At 41.4% G+C, this 17324-nt stretch overlaps 2 protein-coding genes across 11 annotated transcripts in view; one reads left to right on the top strand and one right to left on the bottom strand.

The window, feature by feature from the left end:
* Nt5b (5' nucleotidase B) overlaps positions 1-12000 on the bottom strand; it is a 24967-nt gene extending 12967 nt beyond the window's left edge. The window contains exons 1-2 of one of the 7 annotated variants that reach the window (XM_043412759.1): positions 11780-12000; positions 9503-9615 (exon numbers count right to left, since the gene is read on the bottom strand). In XM_043412759.1, the coding sequence (XP_043268694.1) occupies positions 9503-9615; positions 11780-11974 (308 nt within the window). In that variant the 5' untranslated portion in view covers positions 11975-12000. Of the gene's footprint in view, positions 1-6329; positions 6613-7148; positions 7353-9502; positions 9616-10321; positions 10544-11779 lie in introns of those variants that run through there. The other 6 variants (XM_043412750.1, XM_043412787.1, XM_043412777.1 and 3 more) reach the window with 6 other exon arrangements.
* Positions 11249-17324, top strand: SecS (Sec synthetase). 4 transcript variants are annotated; one of them, XM_043412864.1, is made up of 6 exons: positions 11249-11673; positions 13566-13845; positions 13961-14234; positions 14560-14935; positions 15375-15871; positions 16378-17324. In XM_043412864.1, exons 2-6 carry the CDS (start codon positions 13732-13734, stop codon positions 16641-16643), a joined length of 1527 nt encoding a protein of 508 aa, XP_043268799.1. In that variant the 5' UTR covers positions 11249-11673; positions 13566-13731; the 3' UTR covers positions 16644-17324. The 4 variants fall into 4 exon arrangements, with proteins under 4 accessions (XP_043268799.1, XP_043268816.1, XP_043268809.1 ...); XM_043412881.1 differs by having other exon boundaries at positions 13535-13845; XM_043412874.1 differs by having other exon boundaries at positions 11249-11677.

Raw genomic sequence — 17324 nt, 5'->3', positions numbered from 1 at the left:
GATCAATGGAGCGATCCACCACCTGCTTCAGTGAGCTTTTATAACGATTGTTCCTTCAAAAAGTTAGTGTCTGTGACACCTGAACGTTGCTGAATTCCAGGCAGTGTTCGCGACTCTCCGACGAATGACATAGAAACCTATCAAATGTTAAGAGTATGGATCAGTCGACTAACCTCACTTGGAATTTTTGAAATTGAAATTCTCTGACACGGTTTGACCGATTAAAAAAAGGCTCTGTCAGCCTACGCAGGCGATGGCAAAAATCGACTGACAGAGCCTTTTTTTAATCGGTCAAACTGTGTCAAAGAATTTTGATTTCGAAATTTGCAGCTATCTCTCTCGCACTCACGGTTCCGATATACCGACTGATCCATCCTTCTTAAGTATTTTTTAACCAAGTTTATTCTTATTTATGTATCACTGTTACAAGGGTCAAATGAACTATTTTTTTCAAACCAAACCAAACCAAGCGAAACCGAATGACCCCGGCAAGCGGGTAATCAAAATAATTCGCTGGCGTATCGCGTGCGAAATATTCCCATCGATACTTTCATCCTCGAGTGGCTCGCTGAGCTTTTTGCTCAGTTGATTCCGCAGGTTTTTATGTGTGTTTGAGATATTCGTGGTGACAGAGACTGAGAATTCGTACATCTCGAATCTAATAATAAGAGGAAGGTCGAGTTTATATTCCAGAAGCTGTTTCATCATTATTTATACGAGCTTTTCGTATTATTTTTGCAAGCCTCTCTCAAGCTCCTGGGGAATAATTCTTCGGTATTTTGGACTCTATTAAGAAGAGCTCGAAAGTTTGTGACGCTTGTGACATTGAAACTTGCGAGGAACGAACTTCCTCATTGGATTCCTCAGAAGCTTTTTCCTGCTCCTAACCGAGGAACCAACATTCTGAAACCTCATTATCTTTCCGTCATTTCATTTTGCCTCGACGCTTTTATTCCCACGAAGCTACACCGAGTTTCCCGTTTGTTTCTTTCCCGCTTCATCTACCGTCGGTTCCGCGTCGAAGAGGCTGGACAGGGGATACTTGTATAACGCTACACTATTTTATAATTCAGCTCGCAATCGGTCTCAATTCAATGAGATAATCGCAGGATGTTCAATGTATACATCCTTTCAAGAATTGCCCACGATAGACGTTTAATAGCTCATTTTTTCGTCGTACATGGGGCGACCTATCGAGAGTCAAGGTTCGTACAGTCGTCAGCTTTTGTAACATTATTTCTGGCATTTGAAAATCGAATAGACTAAAAATGGATTTTTGTGGGAATTTTGGTTCGTCGAGAAACTCCAAAGTCTCGTGACAATCGGAGTGTAAATTATGGTTGAAAGGCCGTTAAAAAAGTCGGCAACATATTTTGTCTGGCACTCGATTTCGAGAGCTTATCGCACCTGTAAAGCGTTTGATTCAAATCTATCAAAATATTCGACAGTCCGAAGTGAACTAGCATTATTATCTCTACATAAAGAGGGTTTATCGATCGTCTGGATTTTTGAGACTCGAAATATCCGGGATCGAATTCCTTGCACGGAAAACTCAATGGAAATACAACAGCAGGGCAAAAATGATCGTTAAAAAATCATCAAGATCGAAAAGACAATTTTCGACGAATTTTGAACCTCGAAATTCCTCTAGGAAGCGATTAGCGATATTGACGTAGGAGCGTGACATTACAGATGTAAAAGCTTCACAGATTACTGATCCGACGAAGCAGCTCGGAGAATCCATTCAACATTTCCGGTCTAATTCGCCTCAATGCTATGTCGAGCACTATCTTCAGAGCTTGTCGCGCTTTTATAAACCTTTTCATTCAAATCTACCTTATCGAATTTCTCATAATTTGAAACGAGCCAGCCCGTCGTGTAGGAATACGATTGATCGAGATCGTTCGCGTTTTTAACTCCGCTAAATATGAGGGATCGAATTCCTAGAACTGAAAGTTAAGAAAGCGCTTTCTACGGTTGACTCGGGAGTTCCCAAATGGGAATAAATCAGTCGAAGGTATGATTGCCTGTTGAAGTGCCCGAAGGTGTGGACAAACTTCAAGATTATTCATCGACATTTTGTTCACTCAAATGTACACTTCGAAAACGCTCAATTCATTGGATGGAAAAAATTTTTTTCGCGTTTAACGGAGAGTAAATATCTGAAATTCAAACTGGATTTTTCTGTAGATTATTTGCATTTGCACAAGTTTAATTCTGCGGCTCGATGAGAGCTGTCAAGTGCAAAGTTAAAATAACAAATTTATTATTGAGCGGTAGAGAAAAAAGCTCTTTGCCAATGGTCCTTGTCAAATGTGTTCGGTTTTAATTATCGGATCGTGGCATCCGCGAATGGCACAGTCGGCGTATTGCTCAAGAGCCTCTCCCGCTGCGTCTCTCCTTCGAGGTACGAAAATTCTCGTTCTCGGGGATTGCGAACTTTACGAGAATTCCTCGAAATTCTAATTATTTAATATCAGGAGTGATTTTCGAAGCGCGCGCAATTTATGGGCGGTGACTGATGAACTCGGAAGCTCCCTTCGCGCCTTATGAATTATCGAGATCATTTTCGTTATTACCTCGGGCCGGAATTACCGGCAAGAATTATTAATTACGTCGAATCGTTCACGGACGCTTTAACAACGCTTTAGATTTTCGAGCAGACCATCCTTCGTCGGTTTTTGCACATTTTTGTAGTTATCGCGTCAATAAAATCATACAAATTTCGTTATAAACGGAGAAGCACAACTGAATTTCACAAATTTTATAAAAATCGGATTTTATTATTGTCAAAAAATGATGGCACTGTTGCGAGCAAATAAATCAGTCGAAGGTCTCCGGCGATGAATCAGCTCGGCAGACAATTTACAAGTCTTCTTTAAACGCCCCTTCAAAATACCCGCACTTCTGGTATTTATGAAAATTCTAAGCATTTCAGACCCTATGTATAAACATTATAAACATTTTTACTACTTTGGCAATGAGCCAGGGCATCGATAGTCCGCTAAGGATCGTACGAGGCTTCGAAGATTTGGCATGCACGTACGCGCTACAATCCACGTGTACGATGGCGCTGAGCGCGTAACAAGAATTCGAGACGGATCGACGGGCAATGGGAATCACTTTCGTGAAGGAGAATCTTCGACGTTTGCAAAGCTCGTGTCACAGGGCGAGCCGATATATTTTGGTTTTTCGATCCTTTAGAATGACGCTTAAGTTTGCAACGTTGGAGTCCGTCGAAATGATGTAAAAAAAGCCTCCAATAATTCCAGTAATTCTGCAATTTCGTTTCCTGCCGAATATGCAATTTGTAGTTTCAAGCTGCACCGATTCGTGAAATAAATCATTGGCGAATTACGAATGTTTTCTCCCTCCATTTCGTTGGACTCGAACGTTGCAAACTTCAGCGTCGTCCTTTAGAGGTTAAAGAAACTTTTGAATGCGACAGTTCTCATTTGTCCTGGAAAATTCATGACTAGTTTGATCCCCAGTACGTCCAGGCTGGATGACAAGATCCTTTCTTATAGTAAATGTATTTTTTATCACTTCCATTAGTAGTTTGCTCGAAATAACTGAATTTTTATTTTTCGTAGCATAAAGTTTCTCATATTTTTTGTTCGAATGGAATATCATTTCGTTAATTCAGCTGAAGGTTTTCTTACCACGACACAGTTAAGGAGGGTGGCTACACTCGTCAAAATGATAAGAAATTGATCAAATTTGGTGATAATGTTCTTCAACATCAAGTGCGAAGACACCATTTTTTTCAAAATTTTCTTCTGCTTAGTTATCGAGTAATTACGCATTAAAGCAGATTTCTTATGCCCGGAATGTATACCTATATATATGGAAACGCTATGCTTATACATTTGAACTTTAGTGATCAATTACTCGATAACTGTACAGAAGAAAAAACTTTAAAAATTTGTATTGTCAAATTTGGCCCTAAAGAATATGTTCACCAAATTTTATTAAATTCTTATCATTTTGAAATTTTTGATGTATTTAACATGGTTTAGCATGGCAACATTGTATCGTCGGTAGCCACCCTCCTTAAGGGGATCTTCAATATACAATTATTTTCGTAGCAACAAAATACGACGTTAGATTAACCCAAATATCGTCGCACAATCCTCAGTTTCGTTAATCCAAATCGCTATCTATTTGAATAATTATCCAAATATTTTGTGAAATTTAATAAACATTTTATCGTGCGTGTAGGAATATTTTAGTTAAATTGAGCATTTTTCAAGTGTTTCAACCAAATTTTAGTCTCAGTGTACCAATTTTTCGAGTTCAATATCAAGCTCGACACTTCTCATCGTCCTTGTAAGCGATTTTCAAGCGAATTTCGTGTGTTCCATTCATTTTCATCGGCGTCTGATCGAGTTTTGGAGTTTGATGACGATGTTTTGTGGACCTGTGAAAATGGAAAAATGATGATCGATGAGATAGCTTCTCGAATCGACGTCACGTAATCGACCGATTTTCACTTCTTGGATATCACACTCGAGAAGTTGCTCTTGAGCGACTCGCACTGCCTCAACGATTCCTCCAATTCCGCAAGTCCGAACGAGCATGCAGCAATGCAGGAAGGTTTGTGACCATGACCGTGAGAAGGCACGAAAAATTGTGGGCTTTAATTCTCCATCTACACACGCCTCTTACATCGGTGTGGACGAAGGTCTGGTCCAACGCCAGCTCGGGGAGCAAAACCTTACGCGATGACTTCGGATTACACGACATTTTAGCGTCGATTTTAAATGGCGAGGCGAAAGAGCAGAGGAAAAAACGAGCGAACCGAAAACGTGACCCAATTCGTCCAAGTTATGGCAGCCTAAGATTTTGGACGTTTGCCCAAAGACTGTTTACTCAACATGGAAAAGGAGAGCCCAAAACTCCGGTTTTCATTCCATACACGCATCATTTTCGTGCATCGATAACCGCTATATTTTATCCATTTTTTCCCAATCGATTCTTCGTCCATTCGAGAGTTCAAAGAAACGCACGCGCTCCATGTCCGGGGTAGTTTATTTTCGGTTTACCGTCCGTCAGAATTCTTGGCTGATCATTAAGAGCTGTCGCTGTGCGAATGAAAAACTTACTTCTTCGAAGGGCGGCTACAAATTAGGGCAAACTGAAAAGTGAATGACGGCATCCACTATCGTGCAAATAAGAGGTCACGAGGGGAGGGTAGAAACGAGTGTGCTGGCACCGAGAGACTTGAGGATGCACGAATTATTATACGATCGATAAACTCGAGCACATCCATTAAAGTTTCTCGCCTCGTGAGCGAATTGCGACCTTCCAGTCAGACATAACATTGCCCCGTTCAAATTCGGATAGATTTCGGTTCAATGGTCATGTCGAAAAGAACATTTGCAGATTCCATTTCATAGAAAAATACGAAAAAGTCAACGAAACATGAAAAACACGAAATAAACAGAAAGTAAGAAAAAAAACGCGAGAGATCGAGGCCGGAAGAGCGTTTTGTTCGCAAGTTTCTCTTCCAGCTGCTCCATCGGTCGACTCTTTGACAGCTCTCTATTAGTCAAAACAGCAATGATAAAAAAACAAATCTTTAAAACAATTGAAAGTGAGGAAAAAGAAAATACCAAGAGAAGCGGCAGTTTTGTTCGTCAACCTCGAAGAACGAAGTCGTTTTAAAAAAAACATATTGTTATTCGTTTGAAATTGAATTTGAAAATAAACAATTTCGAATTTATTATATCCGATCCTATAAAACTTTGAATTTTTCCACAACCTGCTTTTCATCGTTTCATAAAACGAAAGAAAAACTTTGACTAATGATCGTAGCAGTTGAAATCATACAAAATTTTTTTCGTCGTCGAATAAAAAAAAAAAAAAAATAAAATAAAATAAAAAAAAACCAATTAAGGATATATTGCACAGGCGATACAATGTTGCCATGCTAAACCATGCTAAAAACATAAAAAAATTCAAAATGATCAGAATTTTATAAAATTTGGTGAACATATTCTTTAGTGCCAAATTTGACAATACAAATTTTTTAAGATTTTTCTTCTGTACAGTTATCGAGTAATTGATCACTAAAGTTCACGTGTATAAGCATAGCGTTTCCATATATATAGGTATACATTCCGGGCATAAGAAATCTGCTTTAATGCGTAATTACTTGATAACTAAACAGAAGAAAATTTTGAAAAAATTTGTGTTTTCGCACTTGATGTTGAAGAACATTATTACCAAATTTGATCAATTTTTAATTATTTCGACTTTTGTATCATTCACCCTTAATTGTCCCATAAAATCGAAGCAAATGAGGCGATGGATGAAAGTGTTTGTACCTGTGACTCAGTTCCCTTTTGTCCGTGCGTAGCGCATGGACACCTTCGTTATAACTGTCGAACTCGAGCTCACTGCGATCATTTCTTTTGAGTCCAATACCCGCTGGCAATTGGAGGGCTAAATTTTCCACAGCCCGATGGAGACTTTGTTCCGGATTCTCGTCCTTTGATAACCGCATTCTACAATCTGATTTGCCACGCAGAAGATAAATATATTTTCCACCGGACGGGAAGAGCCTGACGGCATCCGAAGCGTTTGTACTTTCGTCGCGCGATTCACGAGCTGTCGTGAAAAATATCGATCGCGTTATCCTAATTCTTTCTGTCGCTTTGGAAGCATTCGTGATGGCTCATCGGATGAGATTACATCGCGAAAAGAATTCCACACGTTTTCGGTAGTGCCTTCGAAAGTTTCTCATTTTTATTCTAAATGTAACCAAAAAAAGTTAAATATTTAAAAGTATTTTATTACTTCCGCAAATAACTTGTTTCGTTGAGTATTTTTTGTTTTTTGTTTTTATTTTTTTTTTTTTTTACATTCGGAGACTAAATCCTCCTTGAAATTGATTGAAATGCAATTCTTTATTGTTAAAAAATGAGAATTGAAAATCCAGAGGCGAAAATATAAATCATTCGCCTCCTTGGATTTAATATATCGTCCGATTTCTATACGAATCCACAAGCGAAAGAATCTCTCGAAGAGTCCGTTCCAAAGTACTATTTGATTTTGAAAAATCGATCGATATTTTCCACGACAAAAAAAAATTCGTGCATCTCGAATTATAATTCGTCTCGATATCGATCGTCGTCGAATATTACCGCGATCGTTGACCGGTGTTATGACGAGATCCACATTCCGTACACTCATATTGCTTCGACGTGAAAATAAGTCTGACCGCGAAAGAAGCGCCGACGAAAGACAAAAATACGTTGCACTTTTCACTGGAAAATCCGAAGATTCGTCAAAGCCACGCGGAGCACGATCAGCCACAACCGCCTTAAGTGAACGTCGCTTCTCGAATGTTCACGACACTCGTTTCGGTTATTATTGACGCTTATCGCACGACTGTAATATTGCAAAATGTCGGAGATGAGGAAAAAATAAGAAAAAATACGTTCGGTATAAATACTGTGAAACGACAAAGGTCACGGAGATTACGGCGAATTCGTTGATGCGTAGTCACGTGATCACGAGCGAGCGAGCACATCGGCCGCACTAATTTTCACTTATAATCCGTTGAAAGTCATCATATTTCGAAAGAGAATGATCGATTCGAGAGAAGGTTATTAATTCGAATCGACGAAACCTCTCTGTTTATAAACGCCTAGTCGCAATTCAAGACTTTATTGCTCGCGATAAAAAAGCTTTCGCGGCGAGTAAACACACAAAAAAACTTCCACTCTCCTAACATGGACAAAGGGGCTGCGCGATCGAATCGCAAGGAATATTTCGTAACGTCCTTGAGATTTAAAAACACACGCGGTGCACCGAACGCTGGTAAACACACACAAGATAAAACGAATTCTGTACGCGTCTCTGAACGATTGCGACAGCTGCGGGAGAAACGCACGATAGCGTGCGTCAAAAAAAACCACCCAACGGTTATTTGCCTTTTAAGCAAACACAGTAACAGGCGAGGGCAAATGTTGCGTCGAAAAATACACGTTTATTCCTAATTAGCGCCTGAATCATTAGGGACGCGTGTCACACACGAAATTGCGTAAGAAAAGAGTTGAAAACAGTGACGGAATCGTGTATCTTTCACTTATCGAGCCGAAAAATATTTTCCGAATTTTCAACGTGTTTCGACACACGTCGATGTACCGAAAACGAGTGCTCGCGGTGTCAATCCCAAAAGTTCAAAGGTCCAGGCGATGTATCAATATTTGGTAAAATAATAATCGTGTATCGTAACAAATGTGGCGCGATTGAAAATACTCGAGAACTGGCGCCAGTGGTATTTTTTTCGAATTTATCAGCCTCGTGTTTTTTATTAGATTTCGTCGAATTTGCGGGGGTCCATTTGCGTCACAGCATCAGCCGAAAACTGCGTCACGAGGAAAACAAGAACGGTTTGCATCCAGGAACATTACTGAGAATTTAAGGGCTTTGTTCTCGAGGGAGGGGGAAAAATAGAGCGCGTTAAAAATGTTGATTCCGTGGTCATTGATGCGCGTCGTACTCAATAAAATTGACGTTACTTTTATAACAATTATATCGAAGCTTTCGTTTTCCGTTGTGCTTCCCCACACTATTCGAAATTCGAACACGCGTGTTGATGCTTGCGGAATTTCGGCCTTCGAAATAATCACTAAGAATATCGTGACTCACGCAGGTGGTAGGAGCAATTGCGCGAGCGAGAATATCGTGTCCAAATAAATTCTTCGTGCTGATGTCTCTTCTCGTTAGCTTATATTTAGTTCGTGGCAGGTTTATTTCCGCAACGAGAGAATGAGAGAAAGAGAAGACGAGAGAGGTGAGAAACGACATGAGGAATGCAGAGGCTCGACACGCGTCCACGTGGATGCGGTCGTACGATCCGAAGGATTTTCGCAGGGTGAACGTAATGTAAATGTCAATAAGCGCGAGTTTTCGGAATAACGCTCACAAAAATACGCTGTTTCTTTTCGCGAGTGTATTTTTCGCAACGGGACTTATTTTTTCCTCCGATTCTTCGGATTCGTAAAACCGTTTACGCTTTTGCGCTAGCGCGAGTGACGCACGCTCGCCGGAAATAACCATTTTCATTTAAAATTAAATACCTACGAGCACAACAGCTTTTTTCTCCGCGGGGATGTATAATATAATGAAACGTATGAAAAATTTGTGCCTCCCCCCCCCCCCCCCCCCCCGCCCGCCCCCGCCGCCGGTCGGAGGCCTCGTCAGTTTACCGGCTTTGGGGCCGAACTTGCACGAGGCTCTCAAGCGGCTATTTCCATACTAGCCGTTAAGTCGATAAACGGGCTAGAAACATTCCGAGAGAAAGTTCTTGGAAAATCTTATCTTTACGTTGTTTTTTCGCAGTAAAAGAGCCGCACGGATCAATTCGAAGAAACGTTTTTCGTACCGTGAAAAATATCAAACTATCTCTCAAATTTACACACTGTCGAAATACGTTTATCGAAATTCTCGACGGGTCGTACAAAATTAAAGTGCACATAAATTTACGAACCTTTGGCTGGCTTGACGGTACCACTTTTTATGACCGCTGGGATCTTCGTGATGAGGCGAGGAGGCTGCCGAGCTCAGTTGCCCCGGATTACAATTTTCCAGTTCCATGATCAGCTGCACGCGCCCGTAAGAGAAAATAACGAACGAATCCCGAAAAAGAAAGAAAACAAAGAAAAGATTCTACAATCTGTCGCTTGGAGTGAGAAATAGGGAAAAAACGAAAGCCACTTTAAAAGCAGTCGGGATGACGGTAAACGAAGCTCGTCACCCGGATCGTTAATTTATGAGAATTAGTTTATTGTGTGTGAATAATGTGGCTCAACACACTTTCCTTGATGCGGATTGGCACAAGCAAACACCACACACGCACATACACAGATTGGTCTAAATATCAAAAATTTTACCACTGATTAATTTATACGTCAGTTACTTTGGGATTCAATTTGAGGGCATCCAAACACGAAAAAAATGATTTTATTTCTTTTGAACACGAGCACGAGCGAAATCTCTTGTTATTCGAATATATTGATACAAGTTTTAACATCGCGCGATACTCTACTTCCGATAAAATTACATGTGTGCGAGCGTGTATGCGTACGTAGAAATACATATGCACATGTATTGTGATGACAGTATGTACGAGCTGCAAGAATGAATTGATTGCGACACTCTCATTTTCCAATTTCCATAGATATTTTCTCAGATACCGTTGGTAATAAAATATTTCGTCGATTCAACGATTCTTATCGTTATTTTTCTACCTTTCATTACGGCACGTAAAGTTATTATTTTACAATTAAAAATGAATTATTTTCTTCACCTAATCGTATAGGAATTAGTGCTTAATCCTCGTAGGTCCAAAGTCCTATTATTTTGTATCGCGGATAATATCGATATAAAAATGAACGAAAAATGAAAGAAAAAAAAACAAGCACAACGTGTCCAATGTTTTCGGTGTAGTGCGTCGACTTCGGTAAGCAATCTACTTCTGATTGTTCCAACGATCGTCCAAGAGGAACACACACGGGCTACGGCCTGTCACACCAAGCAATTCGATGAATATTCCACTCCCTCGTACCCCACCCACTCAAGCCCAGCAAGCTGAGCTTGTGTTTTTGTCCAACAAAGGTACAAGCGACAACGAACGTACACGCAGCGGCAGCTCCCGGTCAACCGGTCGAACTATTCTCACGTTTCGTCGTTGGAAAAGCGCAAGCGCGAGTAACTCGTGCCTATGTCACGTGATGACGCCACTAGTCTCGATGTGGCGGGAAAATCTTGATTTGACGAATAGTTCGCAGGCATATTCTCAATAATATTCATGAAGTTTAATGAATTTTTTAAGAATGATGCCGATATAGAAATTGCTTGGCGAATATAAAAAACTTTGCAATCTTTATAGTATTGCACTTAAGAAAAGCAAATATTTTATCGCAGTTATTTCATCTACTTTAGTCTCTTCGGCACATGGTCGAAGATCGATATAAAGCGCGAATTGAGCAATGTCAAGATGAAAAAGATCGGGATACGCAGCTTATTTGACATCTTGCGATGACAAAGTGATTCAATCAACGAGGCCTCGCTTATCGAAGGACCGTGGTCGTCGCCGCCGACTTTGTACACGCGAGGGTATCATTAGATGGCGATCTGACGTCATTGAACTGATGCGCGAGAGTCATACGAGAAGATTTGATATCATGCATTACCACATGAGCATATATGCATATAAATGTATACGGAGATGAACGTGTGTTCGTACGCATACATGTATAGTTAGTGATATAAATGGCTGCACATTTTGAGTGCAGCTGTACCCTGTCACGAAGTTTACCGCGACGAAAAATGCGATAAAATCTAACGAGGCGCGTGGGCTTCGGGCGGACGTCAGTTATTTCGAAAATCTAGAGTGTGCGCGCGTGAGAAGAAAAACGAAAGGAAGAAAAGATCGGGAGAAAATTCTGATCAGACTCGAAGAAAGAGTTGAAATAAACTGGGAGCACGCACTGATTTATTTCTTTACGAATACGAAAAAAAAACACGATGTGTTTTCGTTTCGTTGAGGGACGACTCGAAAAGGGTTGTTGTTAGTTGTAACCAAAGGCGTGGGGAAAGAAATGAGAGGAAAGAAAAATGGCGTGCTGCGTTACGGGAACAGAGGGTTGGATCTCTCGAGTTGGTATTTTATTTCCTTTCGTCCTTCTGTCATAGAAAAAAGCGTGAAGATAAAAAGTGAAGAGAAAATTAGGAGGGAAAGAGAAAAATAAATAGTATGTTGCACCTGCCGGATAGTAGAAGCGCTAATAACATGAGGCGGCGCGCACAGAGTCGTCGAGGCTGCGGACGTGTACGTTCTTAGGGCCGTATGCGAAGCGTCCTTGCGCCGTTGTATCCCGTAATAGGTTGTAAAACGAGGTAAAAAAAGTCGAAACTGCTTCGCGAGTCTCGCGAAGCTCCGCGCGTTCGCGACGTTCATCGCGCTCGAGCTTTTGACAGACGGTTAATAGACGCCAAGTTCTTAACCCTCGAGGGTCTCCTACCCCTTCCCCGCCACCTTCGTCTAGAGTTTTCTGGGTTTGAGCGACGGACAACAATTACAAGAGAGAGGAAAAGTGTGTGTGTGTGAGAGAGAAATCTTGTCCCGCGTTATTGCGTAAAATTAATCCGATTTAGGTGACCTCGCGGCATGCAGTGGCATATAACCTCGAAAAATTCCTCGTATCGTTCGAACGATTGCGCTCTTTTATCTCTCCTGCCAGTTTATTCCTCCCGCGATTGTAGGTTAACGTGGAAATCTACGAAAAGTGTGCAAAAGAGAGTGGCCCTGTAAAGTTCGCGTGTTATGAAAATAGCATGGATTCGGAAACGATGCTCGTTTATTCGTTAAAACTCGAGACTGAACTCTCGTTGTCGGAAAGCATTTGTTCGGCCAAGTGCGAAAGGATTTCGTGAATAACCAGTAGCGGATCAGCTGATCGTGATTCAAGCACAGTTCTCCGTGGCCCTTGCGGCCCAACCCAATTTCCGCATTGTACGATACGTTTTTATTTAGTTTCTTTATTTAACGCGTGTTCTCCGGGTTTTCCAAGTGCGAACGAACATTTTCGACAGGTGAAATTCGACGGGTTGACCGCCTCGCACGATCGTTCGCGTTAACTGTATATTCGCTACGAGCTCTCCATTAAATCAATCACATTATTTGTTATTCCCGGTTCATTAAAGTGCTTGTAGAAATAAAAAAGTGATCGACGAATCCAAAGACAATCTCAACGAAGATTCTTTCGACTCTTTTTATTCCTTCGTTATATTTCTGCGTCGTGTTTCGCGAGGCTCGATTCGACTGTGAATTGCAGACGGTGACATAACCTCTCAACCAGCACTCTCGCGGCTCGATCCCTTCGAACGAAGCTTTATACTAAATTTCGTTTTCGCGTATATCTGGCGGGAGTCCGAGGGATAAATTTTGCCCGCGTTAAAAACCGCAAGAAAATATATTTCTGTCGAAAGTTAAATACGAAACAAGCGTCGAATTGGTGGTGTGTCCTTCTTCCTCGGTCTCCGATTTTGAGCTCGCACAAGAAAAAAAAATCAGAAAAATTTTTGTGCCTCAATCATGTCGACGAAGCCATAAGGAATGATTGATCGCGCTCATTGTTTGTGCTTTCTCTTCACCCACGTTACATCATGTAGAAACATACAAATTTTTTTTCTCTCACTCACACGCTGCGGTACGATTCATCGATTCTTTTATTATTTGTTACTTCGCTCGCACCTATAGTTTACACTTTATATGCATTATATTATATGTTTAATCATGTTGAATAATAATAATAATAATAATAAATATATATACGTATGATTTTATTTCACACCACCGAAACACGAAGTTTTATTTGTTTTACCATACCACCATTAATCACTCGTTAGAATATTCTACAACTTTTTATACTTATATACGTATATAAAAACGCATATATACATGTATACGTATAAATGTATCCTCAACTAACCGTATATTACCTACCGATTTCGAAAGAAAAAAAAAACAAAATTCCCAAATAATTCAGATCACATAAGCGACAATGAGGATCGTCGTTCGACTGTTATAACGGTTGAGAAAGCTCGAGACGAAATGGTCCATTGAGCCGCTCACACGTGGCGCACATATTTATATCCCGGGAGTTCAGACACGAGTCAGGCAAAGCACAGAAAGGGAGAGGCAGCACCGACGAAATGAACAATCAAGCGTTCAGTTTGGCCGAAAGGCTGATACCATCGACTTACGTGCAACAGGGTTTGAACGCAAAAAAAACACGAGAAAATCTAATTCGACACTTTATCGAGCATGTAAGTTTAGATTTGTCATAAAGGATAAGAATAAGCTTGGGGCGTCGGGAGGGGGGAGAGAGTGGGGAAGAGGTACTGGGGTTAATGACGAAGGGAGTCTGTCGATCTGTAACAGCAAAAATGGCCCGAAGAAGGCTGGGACGATGCCACCATCGAAGCTTTCCTCTCCGATCTCTCGCAAATGGACAGCAACAATTTTCCCTCAAACTGCAGCGTCGGCGAACGGGAATCTCGTATCGTTTCGAATATCGTCGCGAGACGACATTTTCGCATGGGCCACGGAATCGGCCGGTCCGGGGACCTCGAGGAAGTTCAACCCAAAGCTGCCGGAAGCAGCCTCATGTATAAACTGACAAATGCTCTTGTTCTCGAAGTTATTCGTTACATGGGTAAGACATTGCAGCGCACATTCAGACAGACGTATTTCGTGCTGTTTTACTTAAATTCTATTTTTTCTTAATCAACGATATAAATGAGATATCTAAAAAGTGTTGAATCTTGCAAATTTTCTGTCGATTTTTCGTAACCTCTTAGATTCATTGTACGAGGAAAAGATTCACGGTTTTTATATCGATTCTTCGAAATTGAAAGAAAAAGTGTCAACGTTTTTTCGACCATGCAGAATCGGGTCTTACCGATGAGATATTTTAGCGATTTTACATTAGGCTCGATCGTCAGTGGTTAAAAACTTTGTTATTCGTTCTGTGCGATCAGGTGTGAAGAGCATAGCCGGTTGTTTTTTATCACCGATGGCAACTGGGATGAGCCTGGTGCTGTGCATGTTGACAATAAAACAAGACAGGCCACGAGCAAAGTATGTTTTGTGGCCAAGGATCGATCAAAAGTCGAGCTTCAAGTCAATTATAACGGCAGGCCTCGAGCCGGTCGTTATTGAGATGCAGATTGTTGGTGACGAGCTCAAAACGGATATGCAGAGGTTGGAGTCTCAGATGGCCGCGCTTGGCGAGAGCGTCGCTTGCGTTCTCACCACTACGAGCTGTTTTGCACCTCGAGCGTGCGATTCCGTAGACTCGATCGCTGCACTCTGTACACAATATAATATACCACATTTGGTCAACAATGCCTATGGGTGAGTGTTGGTTAACTCTTATGGAACAAAATCTTTCCAAAATCGTTTTCTAAAAGTCATTTGTTGTCTAGAATTTCACGGCGCTGAAGTTTCCAACGTTGGAGTCCAACGAAATGAACGAAAATAACGTTTGTAATTCACCAATTGTTTATTTCACGAATCGTTGGTGCAGCTTGAAAAACTACGAATCGCAAATTTGGCAGGGAACAAAATAAGAGAATTACTGGAATTATTGGAGAGTTTTTTTCGATCATTTCGTTGGACTCCAACGTTGGAAACTTCAGCGTCGTAGAATTTCGTTTTTCGAAGATGATTTTCGCGATAGAATAAACTGGTAACACTTCACAGTCTATTTATTTAAGAGGCTTTACTATAAAGTTGCGTTCGATAAAAGCCCTTCGGCTGTCACATCTTCATTTTTTCGATGTGTCGAACGCAGATTGCAGAGTACCAGATGTATGCACCTCATTCAAGAGGCATCGAGGAAAGGTCGCGTCGACGCGTTCGTTCAGAGCACCGATAAGAATTTTTTGGTACCGGTTGGAGGTGCGGTTATCGGTTCCTTCGACAAGAACCTTTTGGACCGCATCTCAAAGATGTATCCGGGCCGAGCGAACGCGAGCTCGACGATGGACGTAATGATAACTCTTCTGAGCCTCGGGATGACAGGATACAAACAATTGATAGCACATCGCAAAGAAATGTACGCTTACCTGAAGGAAGAACTTGGCAAACTCGCGGCTCGTCACGGGGAGCGATTGCTCGATACAAAGGGCAATCCCATTTCTATGGGCATGACTCTTCAGTGTCTCAGCCATCAACATGATCACAAACAAGTCACGATGCTCGGCTCTATGCTTTTTCTTCGCAATGTCAGCGGGTCCAGAGTCATCACGACTACCGATGTCAAGCACATAGTTTCACACAAGTTCGAAGGTTCGTGCACTTGTGTCACTCGATCCAATAGTCTTGTCACAATCCCGTTTGAAAGTAACTTTCTCACTGGTGCTCGTTAACTCGAAGATAAATTGAGGAAAAATGAAATAACGCTAGTTCACGTATCCCGCTAAATATGACGCTGAAGTTTCCAACGTTGGAGTCCAACGAAATGATCGAAAAAACTCTCCAATAATTCCAGTAATTCTCCTATTTTGTTCCCTGCCAAATTTGCGATTCGTAGTTTTTCAAGCTGCACCAACGATTCGTGAAATAAACAATTGGTGAATTAAAGACGTTTTTTTCGTTCATTTCGTTGGAGTCCAACGTTGGAAACTTCAGCGTCGTCGCTAAATATTGTTTCCAACCAGCTGATCGTGGTGGAACGCAGAAACACTTTTCGATTTTCAATATGGATGGCCTAAATTTTTGATCTCCTATCGTCGTGATTATTTATAAATAAATATTTCGTTGGAGATGAATGAGGTTAAGTGTGTGATTTCCAGGCTGGGGTGCTCACAACAGCAATTATCCAATACCATATCTGACAGCTGCAGCGGCTCTTGGAATGAAGAGGCCGGATGTAGATGCGTTTGTTCAAAGATTGGACAAAGCATTGACGAAGGTTCGTCGGCGTTCGGCGCCGGTAACGCCAACGGCGTCGCTCGCAGGCTCGAGTATTAATGGCGACGCAGGTGGCGCTGGTGGGCCGGGAGAGTCGAGCACGGCGTCCACCAGCCGTGCTAGCAGCAAGGATAGTTTGAGAAAATGAACCGTAATCAACGCAACTGGCCAGTCGAATCAGCATATTAACATCAACTTGTAAAGTGATCTTTGATGGTCACTTTGCCAGGGGTATTATGGAGAAGCGCGTGTAAACCGGAAGCTCCAACAACTTGAGACGTTTCAATCGATCGGGAATCAGCAAATCGAGATTTTTCTAAACTTGCTCAGATTTCGTCAAGTTCAGAGAGTTTTTCGAGACCCGCTGTTGCTCCATCGAATTGTTGCAGGAGCGTTCGATAAACACGTGCTTTCAAGGTTTCGCGAATCTCCGCCATTTTTTTCCGTTACGTTGATCGAACGACGAAAAAAAAATCATTACAGCAGTCCAGCAAATTGAAAAGGAGCTTCACAATTTTTATCTGAGGATTCAAAAGAACTAGCATTTAAATGAGAAAACTACTAAACACGAATAACGACTTCCGTCCGATTCGTCATTTCCTCAATGCGGTCGATCAACGATACCGTTTTAATACAAACGAAGGAGATTCACGTTGCCAAAAATATGCTGATGCGTCTGCTCAATTGCGTTGAGATATCGTCGATCTTCTTATGTAAGTAATGATTTAAGGGGAACAACAGAGGGGGTAATGAGACACGAAACGATAAAGGAACTCACACACACACACGCGCGCACGCGCGTAAACACACAACTACGAATTTTCACAGA

Source organism: Venturia canescens, chromosome 1, assembly GCF_019457755.1.
Source record: "Venturia canescens isolate UGA chromosome 1, ASM1945775v1, whole genome shotgun sequence".
NCBI lineage: Eukaryota > Metazoa > Arthropoda > Insecta > Hymenoptera > Ichneumonidae > Venturia > Venturia canescens.
This window is presented reverse-complemented; position numbering and strand designations above follow the sequence as displayed.